The 15,843-nt window shown below is 37.2% G+C and overlaps 1 protein-coding gene across 1 annotated transcript in view; it reads left to right on the forward strand.

The window, feature by feature from the left end:
* LOC124616100 overlaps positions 1-15,843 on the forward strand; it is a 131,660-nt gene that overhangs the window by 76,116 nt on the left and 39,701 nt on the right. Inside the window, exons 10-11 of the mRNA XM_047144360.1 lie at positions 7,301-7,420; positions 8,860-8,984. Of these exons, the coding sequence (XP_047000316.1) occupies positions 7,301-7,420; positions 8,860-8,984 (245 nt within the window). The remainder of the gene's footprint in view (positions 1-7,300; positions 7,421-8,859; positions 8,985-15,843) is intronic.

Raw genomic sequence — 15,843 nt, forward strand, 5'->3', positions numbered from 1 at the left:
GCCCTTGCTTCATGAGACACTGCAGAGAGTTTCGGCATTTAAACCAGGATATTGGTGCAAAGTGTGGTGATGAGGAACCTTACACCACCACCTCTCCTCCCCTTGCCAGTCATATACTGGCAATGAAAATTTTTCCCACCACCAGGATTCAAACCAGCTTACCCCCGGCTTGAGTGCCACCTCACAAGTGTGCGTTAATGACCTCAGCAATGAAGGCGGGTAGTGTATTTTGGAATGACTGAGTGCATTCTGGGTGCATACATACTTATTATTCAATAACATTAGTACAAGGACTTTTCCAAAATAAAGGTTTCCAAAGCACTTTGGGACACAGAGAAACTGTTCAAGTCACTGTTGGCCACACTGTTGTGATCGGTGGTTCCCCTACTCACAAATATACATGCACGTATGTCGCTCAGGTGCAAAATTTCGTGCAGTCATTTGATTTTTTAATGCAAAAGGTATTAAACTGATTGAAATTCATCACCAATTTTCGAAAGTGTATGGACAGTCTCGCATGAATGTGAAAAATGTTTACAAGTGGTGTGAAGAGTTTATAGCTGGTTGTACTCAAGTTCAGTTGGGCAGTTGCAATGACTGAAGAAATCATGCATAAAGATTGGAGGATCACAATGGATACTCTTTGCAGTTGGGTTCCTGAGAGAGGTTGCCTTGGGGCACCATCCACAGGGCTTTAATGGAAAAGTTGAAATATCAGCAGGTGTGTGTAAGGTGGGTACTGCATATGCTGAGAAGAAGAAACAAGCAACAATGAGTTGAGTCTTCCTGTGAATTTCCTCTCCTCTTTGTAGACAAAAATGGACAACTTCTTGGGCTCAATTATCATGGATGATGGAACTTCACATTCCACTTTGCACCAAAACAACAGCCCTGCAAATGGCGGCATCCCTTGTTGCTCAAGCTGCAAAAATTTTAACAAATCCGGTCTGCCAGTAAGTCATGGCAATTGTGTTTGGGGACCAGAATGGGTTACTGTTGGTCAGCTTGCTGTCTGCTGGGTCAGCTATAGATGCTGACAGGTATTGTGAAACATTGGAAAAACTCAGAAGGCAATTCAAAATGGAGAACAGAGATGATGAGTAAATGCAGAAGCATTCTCCACGACAGCACCCACCCATGTGGTGTTTTTCAAGCCAACAATATCCTGAAAACCTTTCATATGAGTGTCATCACCTGTCCACCACACAGTCCAGACTTGGCACCAAGTGACTACCACCTGTTACCTACATGTAAGGAACATTTGTCTAGATGGTGGTTCTGGTGCAACAATGAGGTGAAAGGTTAGGTTCGGCACTTCCTGAAGGACATGGCAGTGAGCAGTATGACACAGACACCATAAAACTGCCACAGTGCCTACAAAAAAGGAGTGGCTGAAATGGCGATATGTGAAAAAATAAAGCATTCTTCAATCTTTAAATTGATATAAATATTGTAGGGAATAAATGGTTGTTTATCTAAAAATATGGGAAATCTTACTTCTTGTTGTTCTCATACTATGTATTTGGGGGAGGGGGGACTATAATGTCAGAGAATAATGCATATTTAATTTTCTTGATACTGCTTTTTGCATGCAAGAGTAAGGGCACAGGGTGCAACTTTATTGATTTTGAGTTCAACAGTAAGTTTAACTTCATTCTTTTTATGTCAGAGTCCTACTTGTGGAATTAATCACCCTTGACTAAAACACCTAAGTTTATTCAGTGTAGAATAATGAGATTAGGTCACCACTTAAGGCATCGATCGAATTTCAGGCTGCTTTTTTAAACAGATATTTATTTTCGGTGGATTTGCATGTTATGGCATTCAATCTCACTGCAACGAATGACAGACTTATTTGATCAGGATTTTTTATCGCTAAGAGGTCTACTAAGGTATGCAAACATTTACACTTCATACTGACTCATGAACTAAATGCTCAAAATAACTATTACAAATAATAATTGATTTCCTTCAAATGTAACAGTTAGGAAGCAAAGAATCACATCATATGTCCCCATTGAGTTGTATGAAGATCATCTTGCTGGCTATTGAAAGGAGATATATACATGGTTCAGAATTAAAGTGATCTAACTCCTTGAAAGTCAATTTTGAGAGAAAGGTCTGAGACAGACCACTTGAATTAATTAACCATACGATTCAAATAATTTCAAAGTTCATGTATGTGTGGTACATGTTTATATGCACTGTTATGATATAGTATACCAACTGCCTCATTATAGTTATTGGTTGGAAGCTTACAATTTAATACTGTGTGAGACCTGGTTCACTTGAAGCCTTAAACTTTTGGGAAAGTATATGGCGTAAGATTTATTACTGACATTAGTTTTAAATCACAGTACAGTACAGATCTGTTTCATATTACATTAACACACAAACCTTTCATATTCTCAGTTTTTGTAAGCGTTATGCTTAGAAAGTCTGTAGTATTATTACACTTGTAACAACTGCATATTAAAGTACTTCTTAATATTCTAGTCACAAACAATGTTACCGGCACCCTCATTCTCTGAAGTTTTATCACTGGAGCATATGTTCAGCTGTACTAAAATGTATTTGAAGTTTGTTAGAGTCTGCAAAGGTCTTTCTTGCCCTTTCTTTCCAGATTAAGGTCTCAAAAGGAAGTACAGAGTTTTTTGAAAGTTTATTTAAATTTAATTATCAAGTGTGAGCCTTTTTCAAATCTCAGCTGCCTTGTATTTATCCAGTTGACAGGCTGTCATGAGTTCTCTTTCTTCTTAGTTATAGAGCTTTTCAGACTTTTGGTGCACAGATATTCATTTCTGGACATTTAAAGAACTAAGATTTTAGACTTATTCCTCTTGGCTGATTTTATAATTTTGATTGAGGTGTTTGGCACGTAAATGTATTGTTTTTCTTTGCTAGTTTTTATTATTATTATACTAAAAGTCAGTATCATTTAGCAAGAATCAATGTTCAGACATTATGAATCACAAATCTATAGTCTTTATTTTCAGATCAGGAATGTGAGCTAGTTTTAATAGTGTAAGGTTCAGTTTGATGTGTTCATTTTGTCCAGTGTATGAGTCTGAAACAAGAACTGCATGCTTCAAGTTTCTCAAGTTTTCTCTTGCCGACCAAAGTGGTGCAGGGGCAACCCGGTATTTGTATTTCGAAGGGTCGTGATTGCTGATGCAAGATGTACCATGTACATAAGAATCAAGAACAAGGAGATTGTGGACATAGTTGACTATAGCTCTGGGAACAATTGACAATATTTATGGGGGAAAGAGTTCTAATGCAATCTGGTGGTTGAAAATTTCACTATTGACATGATTCATGTCTTTACAACACAGTGATAGATTGTACTGAGAAACAGTAAAATTTCCTTCTCCCTTACCCTTCCTCCTCCTGCCCCTCCCACTGTGTGTGTGTGGAGTGTGTGTGTGTGTGTGTGTGTGTGTGTGTGTGTGTGTGTGTGTGTTCCTTTAGTTAATTGCATTGTGCACCTAGGGGATTTCCATGAATAACAAATACCAATCCAGTGGGGTAACTCACAGTTATAGCTATTTTATTACTTTACACATAGAGTTCATTTCAGGGAGAAACTATTAACAATATGTGAAGTATTGGAGACTTAAGAATCTTGGAGAGAGGTCTGCTTCTTAAATAGCTTGCTGTATGTGGTTCCACAATGGTCTGAAACCAGGGAGTTGAATGAAGCTTAAGCTGCAGAGAACTACTACCTCTGAAACAGAATCAAAAAACCAACACACAGCAACTGCTCCACATCAATTTAGGTCTATTAAGGGGCTCCGGAAAGGCTCAAAATCATGAAAAGTTCAATTTTTACTTTTTTGTGTTTTCTGAATCTGCAGACTATTACCTTTTAATAGATATATGATTTATTCAATTCCGAAGACTACAACTATTTTTAAATTTTTTTTGAAATGTGTTCTACATGGGCGTGACCCACTGTGGTGCTGTTAAACTGCTGTCAAATGGTGTTATTATTAACGTCCGTGTTCATCAGGTACATTTTAGTGATGTGAGATAAAGTATGTGTTGTGGCTAACCTGTGATGGTTCAATATATATCGCTGGTGTGATTGTCGATTGTTTCATGTTTATTTACTCTGTCATTATCTCGAAAATATTCGTAATTGATTCTGTTTCTTGAGTCTCTGTTTTGTTGAAGTATAATAATGAGTAAAAGTAAAGTTATTAGAAATCCTCTGAAGGCTTTTAAGAAAAGGAGAAATGTTGGAAAGCCAAAGGTATGTGTTATTACTGTAAACAATAAAGACGATAACCAAGTGAGTGAACCTAACCTCTCAAGTACAGCTGCCCATAGCAGTCAAAGTGGGAAAGAAAATACTTCACAGAAGAAGCTTGGTTCAATGAGTGATAACTATGAATGTTTTATGGGCGAATCGGATGTGAATGAAATATTTGATATGTCGGTTCTCAAAGGAATTTTTTCAAACTGTATAAGATGTATTCATTGTAGTGAAGTTGGTCTGGAACTCTCCATAATAAAGCACGTAGGACTTGCTAGTGAAATACAACTGAAATGTGATAAGTGTTCATACATGACCACCTTTTGGAACAGTGTTGCAGTAACTGCAACTGAAGAAAATGGTAGCAAAATCTACGAACACAACATTAGATTTGGTTATTCCTTGCGTTCAGTTGGTAAGGGTGCTACTGCAGGTGCAATTTTCTGTGGCATCATGAATCTTCCAAATCCCCCAACCAAGTTTACGACCTATAACAAATTAATAGAGTCTAAAGTAGAAGATGTCTGTATAGAATCTATGAAGAACGCTGTGGAAGAGGCAGTAATGGAAAATAATGGTAACAGAGATTTGACTGCAGCGTTCGATGGTACCTGGCATAAACGGGGACACACATCTCTTCATGGTGTAGTATCTGCCACCAGTATGTATACAGGGAAAGTTTTAGATGTAGCAGTAATATCAAAGTATTGTAGATGTCCACAAAAATATAAAGGTACACATGAAAATAATTGCAAAGCTAACTATAGTGGCAGTAGTGGAGGAATGGAAGTGGCTGGTGTTGCCAGTATATTCCAGCGTTCTGAGGCGTGTGATAAAGTGCGATATGTTAATTACCTTGGTGACGGTGATTCTAGAAGTTTCAAACGTGTTCAAGGACTGAAGCCCTATGGTGATGATGTTGTAGTGCAGAAATTTGAGTGTATTGGACACGTACAGAAGCGAATGGGAACAAGACTTCGGCGACTGAAAGCTTCGTACAAAAAACAAAAACTCAGTGATGGTAAAGAGTTGGATCGGAAGGGAAGGTTAACTGACAGTGTAATTGACAAAATACAGAACTATTATGGAATGGCTATTAGGCAAATACACAAAGTGTCGACGAAATGAAGAAGGCTGTTTGGGCTCTTTTTTTTCATACTTCTTCAACCGATGAAAATCCCCAACATAGCTTGTGTTCCAAAGAAGAAGACAGTTGGTGTAAATATAACAAAGGATTGCTAAATGGTGAAGTGTACACTCATAAGCATAGTCTGCCTCATGCAATAATGGAGGTGATAAAACCTATTTTGAGAGACTTAGCAGCACCTGAACTGTTGAAAAAGTGTATTCACGGAAAAACTCAAAACCCCAATGAAAGTGTAAATAGTGTTATATGGTCGAGAATCCCCAAGACTGTATTTGTTGGAATAGAAACACTTCACTTTGGTGTGTATGATGCTGTTGCGACTTTCAATGATGGCAACATTGTAAGGTGTAAGGTATTTAGAAATATGGGAATGAAGATAGGTTCTAACATGGTACGAGCGATGCTTGCTTTAGACAAGGAACGCCTTCGGGCTGCAGACAGGGCTGTAAAGAGTCTAGAAATACAAGCAAGAGTAAACAGGAGGAGGAACAAGAGGAAGCTGGAGGAGGAGTTTGCAGAGGATGAAGATAATCCATCCTATGGACCTGGAATGCACTAAAAAGTTAATCCAATCTTTGTCGCTCGATTCCCAAAACTTTTATTTTCTCATACTAATTACATGTTTTCTAAGGATCTTCCAAACATATTTGTTTCAAACTTTCAGTAAATGTTGCACAGTACCTTCTACATAATTTAACACAGCCTTTTTCCAAAAAACTGTATATTTTTGAATATGTAAATAAAAAATTGCAAAAAATGTTGTGAATTTTCATTACAATCAAAAAAAAATCATCTTTAATAACTGAACTAAAATTTTGTAAAATCCCTGTGTTAAGTTGTAGCCCATATTCCAATAAATAATCTGTAAAAAGTTCAACTTCCTACCTCAAATACTTTGTGAGGAAAGATGTAATTTATAAGCGTTATTTTAACATTGCAAGTATAGGGCGTTCCGGAGCCCCTTAATTAAATACATAAATTAAAGAATTAATAGCAACATGGTCAATTACTCCCAACACACTTTGAATTATAGAGTACTGTAACACCATATGTCAAAGTGCTTGCGACGTATTTCATATCTCTGTTATTCTGTACAACCAGAGATGCATCAGCATTAGGAATGGTAAGTGTAATTTTCAGTAAAAGTAATGATTAGTAATTTGTCTGGAAAATCAAAAATTCATATGGAAATTTATTTTACGTGCAAAGTCAAGAAATTCTGATAGATTCTGTTGGAACTTGCAGCTGCTTATTGACTGAAACAAATGTTTAGAATCATTTGTTACAAATCACTTTGTGAGACTCTACTTTGGAAAACAGTTGTGGTGGCACCACAGAAGGGAAGGCAAAGCAGTGCATTGAGTTAACAACATTGGGACAACAGAATTGCTTTGTTTTTAGGGAGAATGTAGAGCGTCTTTTTCAACAACTCATCAGCAAAATGTTCAAGGCTGGATGGATTTTCATGCAGATTGTAGTAAATTGTGCAACCTGGCAAACACCAGGAATTGGCCTTGTCACAGAAGCTGCCGACACACCTCCCTCTACATCCTGCCTCTGCATGTTGGATCACCCATAAGTCCGGTTTCAAAGTACACCACCATGTTCTGGGAATATGAAATTACTGCAATGAAGTCTGCTGTTTTTGTGGTTGCATGGCACTAGGCATCCAAAAATTTGCAAATCTTTGCAGTGCATTGTAAATCGTGACTGTTGACTGACGGCTGTCAGCAAAACTTAAAGAAAAACTATTAATAAACATAAATGTAGAGGTCACGTGAAAATGGAAATATATTTAGAAGAGATCAGAAGTGTTTTGTGAAGGTTTTAACCTATGCACAATTCCCAAATAGAAGATAAAAATGCCTAAAAAGTATCTTCACTGTCTGTTTTAGGCTTTGTGTTTTGCCAATCCAAGTAGGGTATATGAATATTCTGATGGCAGCATAATGGTACATGAATATCTTAAATATGGCAGCGTTCTGAACTTCATAACAGAGGCAAGGAAGGGAAATGTAAGTATAAAAGCTCTAACAAGCTAAATTTTCTTTGTTTCTAATCAGATTTTTGTCATATCTTTAAACTGTTTTCCAGATTAAACGTATATATTTTTTGCTGGACAAATTTTTGTGAAAAAGTAAATTCCTTAGTCATTTTTTTCTTTTTCCTCACACTAGTGTTGTGAACTTTACAAAATCATTTTAAATGAACGAGTTAATTGCATTTACAAACAATGTAAAATCTGGGATGGAATAATGACAGTATTATGAAAAGGATAGTTGCTATTCACCATAGAGCAGAAATTTTGAATCATAGATAGTCACAGCAAAAAGACTCAGAAAGTAAGCTTTTGCCCAGCATGGTCTGCATGGGAAATAGATAACGTATGCGCACATGCCCCCCCCCCTCCCCACACACACACACACACACACACACACACACACACGTGCGTGCACTCGCAAATGCAACTTACACATACACCCACACACCCATAACCACAGTCTCTGGCTGCTGAGGCCAGACAGTGGTTTTGTGTGTGTTTGTGTTTTTCTGATGAAGGCCTCGTTGGCCGAAAGCTTACTTACTGATGCTCTTTTTGTTGTGCCTATCTGTAGCTCAGCATCTCTGCCTAATCGTGAGTAGCAAGTTTTCTTTTTGTAATATTGTCATAAGTATATTTACATTATTTAAGAATTTTATTCAATTATCTGAATCTAATAGTCATTCAAAAATATTTCTGTATGACCCAAGAGGGAAGGGGACTCCAGAGAAAGTTGCCTACACTTGCTTTGCAATGTTATCCTGTAATTAATTTTGGTTTATCTAGTGTTATGGAGAATGATTGCTCTTCAGTTTTGTTTGTGGAAGAGACTAAATCACCACTTTTATGTGTTAGGTGCAAAATATGTAATGTGTATTCAGATGTAACAAACTGTGCAAGTTAGTAGACTGCAGTTATGTTGACTTGGTGGGTCTTTGCAGAAGTAGTAAACTACAAAAGAGGGACCTCATATTTTGCTAAAAAGTTAAGCTGCCATTTTCCAACTGTAATGATAATTGTTTGTGTAAATGGAACTACTTTTTCAGTACTGTAAAAGAAACAGAGAGCTTTGGAAGATGTACTCAAGTTGGAATGTCCTCTTTAATGTTTCACTATTTCTCAGTGAAATGACTGGCAACCCTCCTGTGTGTCTATCCTAACATCCAACTCTCCTTTCCCTTCTTGAGAAACACAAATCCTTAGCTGTGATTTATTTGAAATGGCTGCTGATTAAGACACTTGTGATAATGAATTTTCTGAATCTCTTAAAAGTTATTAAATGATGATGAAGTAATATTCTGTTTCAATACCAAAAGAAGATTACATAATAATCTAATTGTCTGCAACAATCAAGTAGTAAAACACTTTTCAAAAACTTTAATGCCACTGTTCCTTTTGATAATTCTTTTGCAGAGAGCCGTGAATGAGAATGTGGTATTTTGTTTCATGTGTAAAATCATAGAAGCAATACGTAGTTTACACAGCTGTGAAATAATACACGGTGACTTGAAGCCTGACAATATCATGGTCAGATCTGTGTAAGTATTTGATTATTGACATCTATCATTTTACTTTCATTTCAAATAAAGTTTGTACTACATGAAATGCTCTTGCCTTTCTACTGAACAGGAATAAATGAAATTGCCGTGTTTGTTTTGTGACAAAATTGCCACCTATTATGAATACAGGCAAATATATATTCATGGAATCATAGAAAGTAACTGAGCATCTGTTGACAGTTGGTGTGACTAACATTCTTTTCACTTGCTGAGAAAAACTAGGTTGCAAGATGATTATTTGTTTGTACTATGAAATAAAGCTAACTCTCTTGAAAATTAATACTATAAGCCTAGGATTTGAGTGTAATAAAGTTTTAGTATTATAGAGAGATATGAAGAGTTTTGCAGTGTTACATTTGTATGTTTCCCACTTCTTTATTTATTTATTTATTTACACATCAAGTTCCGTAGTACCAAATTGAGGAGCAAATCTCCGAGGTCACGGAACGTGTCAGTACATGAAATTACAACATAAAAGTAATAACAGATATGTTTATGAACCCGAAGTTTAAGTAAAAGTAATCAAAAATACAACAAGAATCAGCTTAATTTTTCAAGGAATTCCACAACCTAATAAAAGGAGTGACCCCTGAGGAAACAACTCAGTTTCGATTTGAAAGCGAGTGGATTACTACTAAGATTTTTTAATTTGAGGGGTAGCTTCTTGAAAATGGATACAGCAGTATGCTGCACACCTTTCTGCTCAAGAGTTAAGGAAGTCTGATCCAAATGCAGGTTTGATTTGTGTCGAGTATTAACTGAGTGAAAGCTGACTATTCTTGGAAATAAGCTAATATTGTTAAACAAGAAATGACAGTAAGGAATCTATATAGAGAGAGAGGCCAATGTCAAAATACCCAAACTCGTGAACAAGGGTTGACAAGAGATTCGTGGACTTACACCACTTATTGCCCGTTTCTGAGCCAAAAATATCCTTTTAGAATGGGAAGAGTTACCCGAAAATACCACATGACATAAGCAAAGTAGACTAATTTTCGTGTCAAATGATCACTCACTTCAGATACCATTCGAACAGTAAAAATGGCAGCATTAAGTCTTTGAACAAGATCCTGAACGTGGGCTTTCCACAACAGTTTACTACCTTTCTGAACAACTAGAAAATTTAACAGTCCAGTTTCATTAATCATATGCCCATTCTGTGAAATTAAAACATCAGGTTTTCTTGAACTGTGTGTTAGAAACTGTAAAAACTGAATCTTAGTGTGATTTAGCGTTAATTTATTTTCTACAAGCCGCGAACTTGGGTTATTAACTGCACTATTTGAAACCGAGCCAATGTTGCACACAACATCCTTTACTGCCAAGCTAGTGTCATCAGCAAACAGAAATGCTTTAGAGTTACCTGTAATACTAGAGGGCATATCATTTATATAAATAAGGAACAGAAGTGGCCCCAACACTGGACCTTGGGCACCCTCCACTTGACTGTACCCCACTCAGACCCCACATCACAGCCATTCTCAGCATTGTGAATAATGACCTTTTGTTGTCTTTTGCTAAAGTAAGAGGTGAACCAATTGTGAGCTACTCCCCCTATTCTATAATGGCCCAACTCCTGGCCATTTGAGAGCAAATTGTGTGATATAAAATGATAAATTATCCTTACATACACAGCCTTTTCAATAACTTTAACAAACACTGATGGCATAGAAATAGATCTAAAATTATCTACATTATCCCTTTCTCCCTTTTTATAAAGTGGCTTTAGTACTGAGTACTTTAATCACTCAGGAAACTGACCATTCCTAAAGGAAAAATCACAGATATGGCTAAATACAGGGCTTACATGTGCAGCACAGTACTTTAATATTTTGCTAGGCACTCCATCATATCCAGGAGAGTCCTTGGGCTTCAGTGATTTAATTATTGACTCAATCTCCCCATTGTCCGTATCACGCAGGAGTACTTCAGACATCAATCTTGGAAAGGCATTTGCCAAGAGTGTTATATGATTCCCTGTAGAAACTAATTTTTTATTTAATTCACCAGCAATGCTCAGGAAATAATTGGTAAATACTGTACATATATCTGATTTATCAGTAACAGAAATATTTTTACTGTGAACTGACTTTATATTGTCAGCTGCTGACCAGACACTTCTTTCACAACTGACCATATGGTTTTAATTTTATCCTGTGAATTAGCTATTCTGTTCACATACCACATACTCTTGGCCTTCATAATAAGATTTTTAAGCACTTTACAATACTGTTTGTAATGGGCTACTGTAGCTTGATTGTGACTACTTCTAACATTTTGATATAATTCCCGCTTTGTTCTACATGATATCCGTATCCCACTAGTCAGCCACCCGGGCTGCCTATTACTGCTAGTACCACATTCAGAATGTTCTAATGGAAAGCAACTCTCAAAGAGCATGAGAAATGTGTTAAGGAAAGCATTATATTTATCATCTATGATATCGGCACTATAAACATCCTGCCACTCTTGTTCCTTGACAACGTTTAAAAAACTCTCTATTGCTGTTGGATTAACTTTCCTATATAGTTTGTAATTAAATGTGAGATTTGTTTCAGTACTAAAGCCTTTTAGTGCTAAAATTTTTGCATCATGGCCTGAAAGGCCATTCACCCTTTTACTAACAGAATGCCCATCTAGTGATGAAGAATAAATAAAAATATTGTCTATGGCTGTGCTACTGTTCCCCTGCACCCTAGTTGGCAAAAACACTGCCTGCATCGGATCACATGAATTTATGAGATCTGCCAATGTCCTTTTTCTTGCACCATCATATAAATAATTTATATTGAAGTCCCACATATAAATAATTTCTGCTACTTCTTACAAAGTGAATCAAGAACCCTCTCTAGCTTGAACAGAAATGTTTTAAAGTCAGCGTTAGGGGACTTATAAACAACAACAATTAGAAGTTTAGTTTCGCTAAATTCAACTGCCCCTGCACAGCATTCAAATATCTGTTCAGTGCAGTGTCGTGCTATGTCTATAGACTCAAATGAAATACTGGTTTTTACGTACATAGCCATTCCCCCACCCTGCAAGGAACTCCTCGAAAAACAGCCGCCTAATCTTTTATCCTGGTAAAGGAAGCCAATGAATTCTCAAATCATTTAAGTGGTGTTCTGATATACTAATCATTTCAGAGTCAACATCTATAAGCAATTCACTTACTTTATCTCTAATACGTCTTATATTTTGATTAAATATGCTAATTCCTTCTCTACTCGGAAACATTATGTCCTCTGAAGGTGAACCCTTAGTTAGAGGGACTTCCTTTAAGCAGGTCTACCTATCAGCGGATTTCAGTCTAAAAAAGATGCAGCTCTAACACCAACTACTACAGGAATTTTTCCATGAGTGGTCCCCCCCCCCCCCCCCCCCCCCCCCCCTACCACCACCACCACCACCACCACCACCACCACCCACTACACTGTCACCTATAAGTTTTGCCAGACTCCCCTACCCATACCTATTGATGTGCAGGCCATGCCTTGTGAAACCCGATCTACTGATAAACCCAAATGGCACCACCGACATGTGACGCATGCCCTCTGCCATCAGCACCCTCCCCAGTCCCATGTTAATGCACCTAACAGCTGCATTAAGATGAGGCCAATCATGATGCTGAAACAGTTGCATGAAATGCACATTAGTACCACCAGTTTGAATAGCTATCTTTACCAGTTCACCACCTACATCATATTCCCCGTCCCTGTCAAGACTGTTCCCTGCTCCACTCACTATCACTACCTGAACCTCCTTTGTAAAATTCCTACGTAGCTCCCCTATGCTGTCAGTCACTTGAGCCAACCCTGCACTAGGTTTCACAATGCTGGTGACCTGGTACTCGCTCCCCAACGATTCTTACATCTGCTGGCCCACACCTCTACTGTGTAAACTTCCTAGCAGCAGAACCTTCATCTTTCTGTTAGGCTTTGCAACTGACCTAGGCCTCCTGATTGCTGAGGACTGCTGCATGTTCCCTACATCTACAGCTACACAAGGCTCCTCTCCACCCAACTCTGACAGTTGGTCAATTCTATTGCATACACCAAAGTATAACTGTCTGAATACCTCCTCTTCCTAGCTGCCTTCTTGCTGACTGCCGGTTCCCATTCCTCACTACCCTTCACCCTCCTCAACCTATCTAGTTCCTCCTTCGCACACTGTAACTGCACCTGAAGGGCACAGATCTTACACTCCTGCTCCTCTGTCAACTTGTTTCTACTACAGAGTCTGCATTCCCAGGAGAGGATCTCGCTAGAATGCCCATTGGCTTCCCCACTGCATTCCCCCCCATGAAAATACTTTGAACAAATCCCACACAGTAACCCACTACTCATAAACCTACAGCAGAGCCCACAGTTCTCTGCCATGGTAAAATTTTACAGTTGCTGGAAAAAAAGCTATACATCTATGATACCATAGTTCAGTTATACCAGTAGAACTATTTATAAAACTAACAATAGCGGTCTCAAAATTCTCTGTCTACTAAGAAAGGAACTACTTGTGTTAATACTGCTACACCACAGCTAATACCAATATCAACAAAACTTCACAAAATTATAGGTAAAACCAAAAATTCAAACGAAGTTAAAACACTGAAAATTTTACTGAAATATTTCACTAGAAACAATAAGAAACGTCAGCTGAAAACTAAAGCATGAAATGTACTAAACGCCTTCGACGTACAGAAAACTGTAAAAAACACAGCGAGCGAATATTTCCAAAAGTTAGCCACAAACAGCATGAAACATCGCTGAAAACTATTAAATTTAATAACTGTATAACAGTGCACAGATAGGTTTGCCAGAACTTAGCTTTATAACCGCTACAGCTGCTCTGCGTGCCGCAAAATATAAACACACTTTTTCTTTTTCTTCTTCTTCTCCTGCTAGTTTTTTGGGCACCTAATGTCTTAAATCTCTAATTTTTTTAGCTGAGAGTAAGAAAATACACAGGAAATTAGTGTTCCCATAAGTTCAATGATAGCCTTGGAGTTCGTGCATTATGAGTTGCAAAAGCAGGTGCAGGAAAAGAAAATGGAATAATGAAACCTTGAATGTAGTCACATTGAATTTAAAAATTATCAGTAATACAAAAAACGGTCATACAATTATGAAAGGGAGGAAATTTAACATACTAGTTGTCACAGAATGAGTGAAAAAAAAATCTTCTACAGGTACTGGTGACAATTTGAAGTGATTTCCAACAATCAAGGAGCTGAAGCAGTTCTAATGATTAGATTAGATGCACTCTTCTTTCCAAAGATCCACATTGAGGCAATCCTCTGGGCACTAGAACATGCTAGAAAACAAAGAAAAACAGATAAGCTGATGTACTTTCCACAGATCTGAAGTGAAATAGTCCTCATAAAGAAACATATTTTCATTTAAAAAGTAATAACAAGCTTGTTATGAAACATGCAAGTGTTCAATACATTGGAGTGCATGCAGTAATTCTTAGACTGTTGTAGTCAAACATCATCAAATAGAAAAATCATCATTTTACAACACCTATTTACATTGGTCATGTCACTGCAGTTAATTTGTACATATTATTAAAACAGTGGAACATCCAGGATGGAATGATAACATTCATCCAAATTCCCAAGCCTATAATTTGGTTTCTTAATTTAGGTTCCAAAGACTTCGCTCATAGCAAAGTTACACATGGAGTCAAACAAATGACTATAACTAGTATTGTTTCAATGAATGTTAAACTTTACCATTTTTCATAGGGGACATGTGCTAATGTTCTCATAAAATTTCATTGACATCCATGGCGATCAAGCAGGAAAATGTTCCGAAATTAGGAGATTTGATATATAATGACCCAGGTCAAGATGCTGGATAAACTTTTACTGTTGTGAAGTTTTCATATGAAATTCTGATTCTGTTGTACATGCTTCTGTATGCTACTCTAGGCCAAAATTGTGAATGTCTGATGTCCTCGAGTTTATGGCAATTCCTGATGAATTAGCTCTACGTGAGTAAGATGCTATAGTGTAAACTTTTATATTTAACTTCTCTAATCCTGTGGTGGTATGGTGCTCACATAGGCAAAGGATGTCGTATCTTTTCACAGCACTCTAAGTTTTCCAAACAGACAAGAATTTATTTTACATTATTACTCAGTCCTCTAAAATCCTGATGAAAAAATCTAACCTTACTTTTGTGTGCATTCTTAAGCATATTGTGGGTCTCTTCTTTTGCTGTAACTTCTTTCACAACAGGGTGCCTGATTCCTGGTTAACATACAAAACATACCCATCAGACACCAGTAACCCCCGTGTACATTTTCTGCAATAAGCTGAGTCAGCCTATCTTTTTCCCTTCTTATTAAATAGTAGACTGTATGTCACCAACTCCCTGTTGTAGGTAATCTCCCAATTGTAGGGATGGCAGGTGAAGATTTTATTATGAAATTCTGCTTCTTTCGCACGTGCTTCCATATACTGCTCTAGGCAAAAATTATGAATGTTTGTGTTCTTAAATTTATGGCAGTTCCTGATGAATGGAGCAACTCCTCATTTCTCCATTTCTATTGTACAAAAGTGAGATGCTTACCTAAATCATGTATCACTTACCATTACAGAGGTAATTTACGTCAATTAAGTTTGATGACTCTGATTCATCAAAGCAGATAAGTAGTTCATTGATTTTACTTCTTAGTCATTAAATGTTTTGGTGCAATAATGAGAGCTGGCAATCAAATCAGATAACATACTGTATAAAGTAGATAACCATATATATGTACTATGATTAAAAATATGACTAAGATTTTGCTATCTATGAACAGTCTCTGTATCACCAACATTATCATTAGGAAAATAATA

This window comes from Schistocerca americana, chromosome 5 (assembly GCF_021461395.2).
Source record: "Schistocerca americana isolate TAMUIC-IGC-003095 chromosome 5, iqSchAmer2.1, whole genome shotgun sequence".
NCBI classification, from domain to species: domain Eukaryota; kingdom Metazoa; phylum Arthropoda; class Insecta; order Orthoptera; family Acrididae; genus Schistocerca; species Schistocerca americana.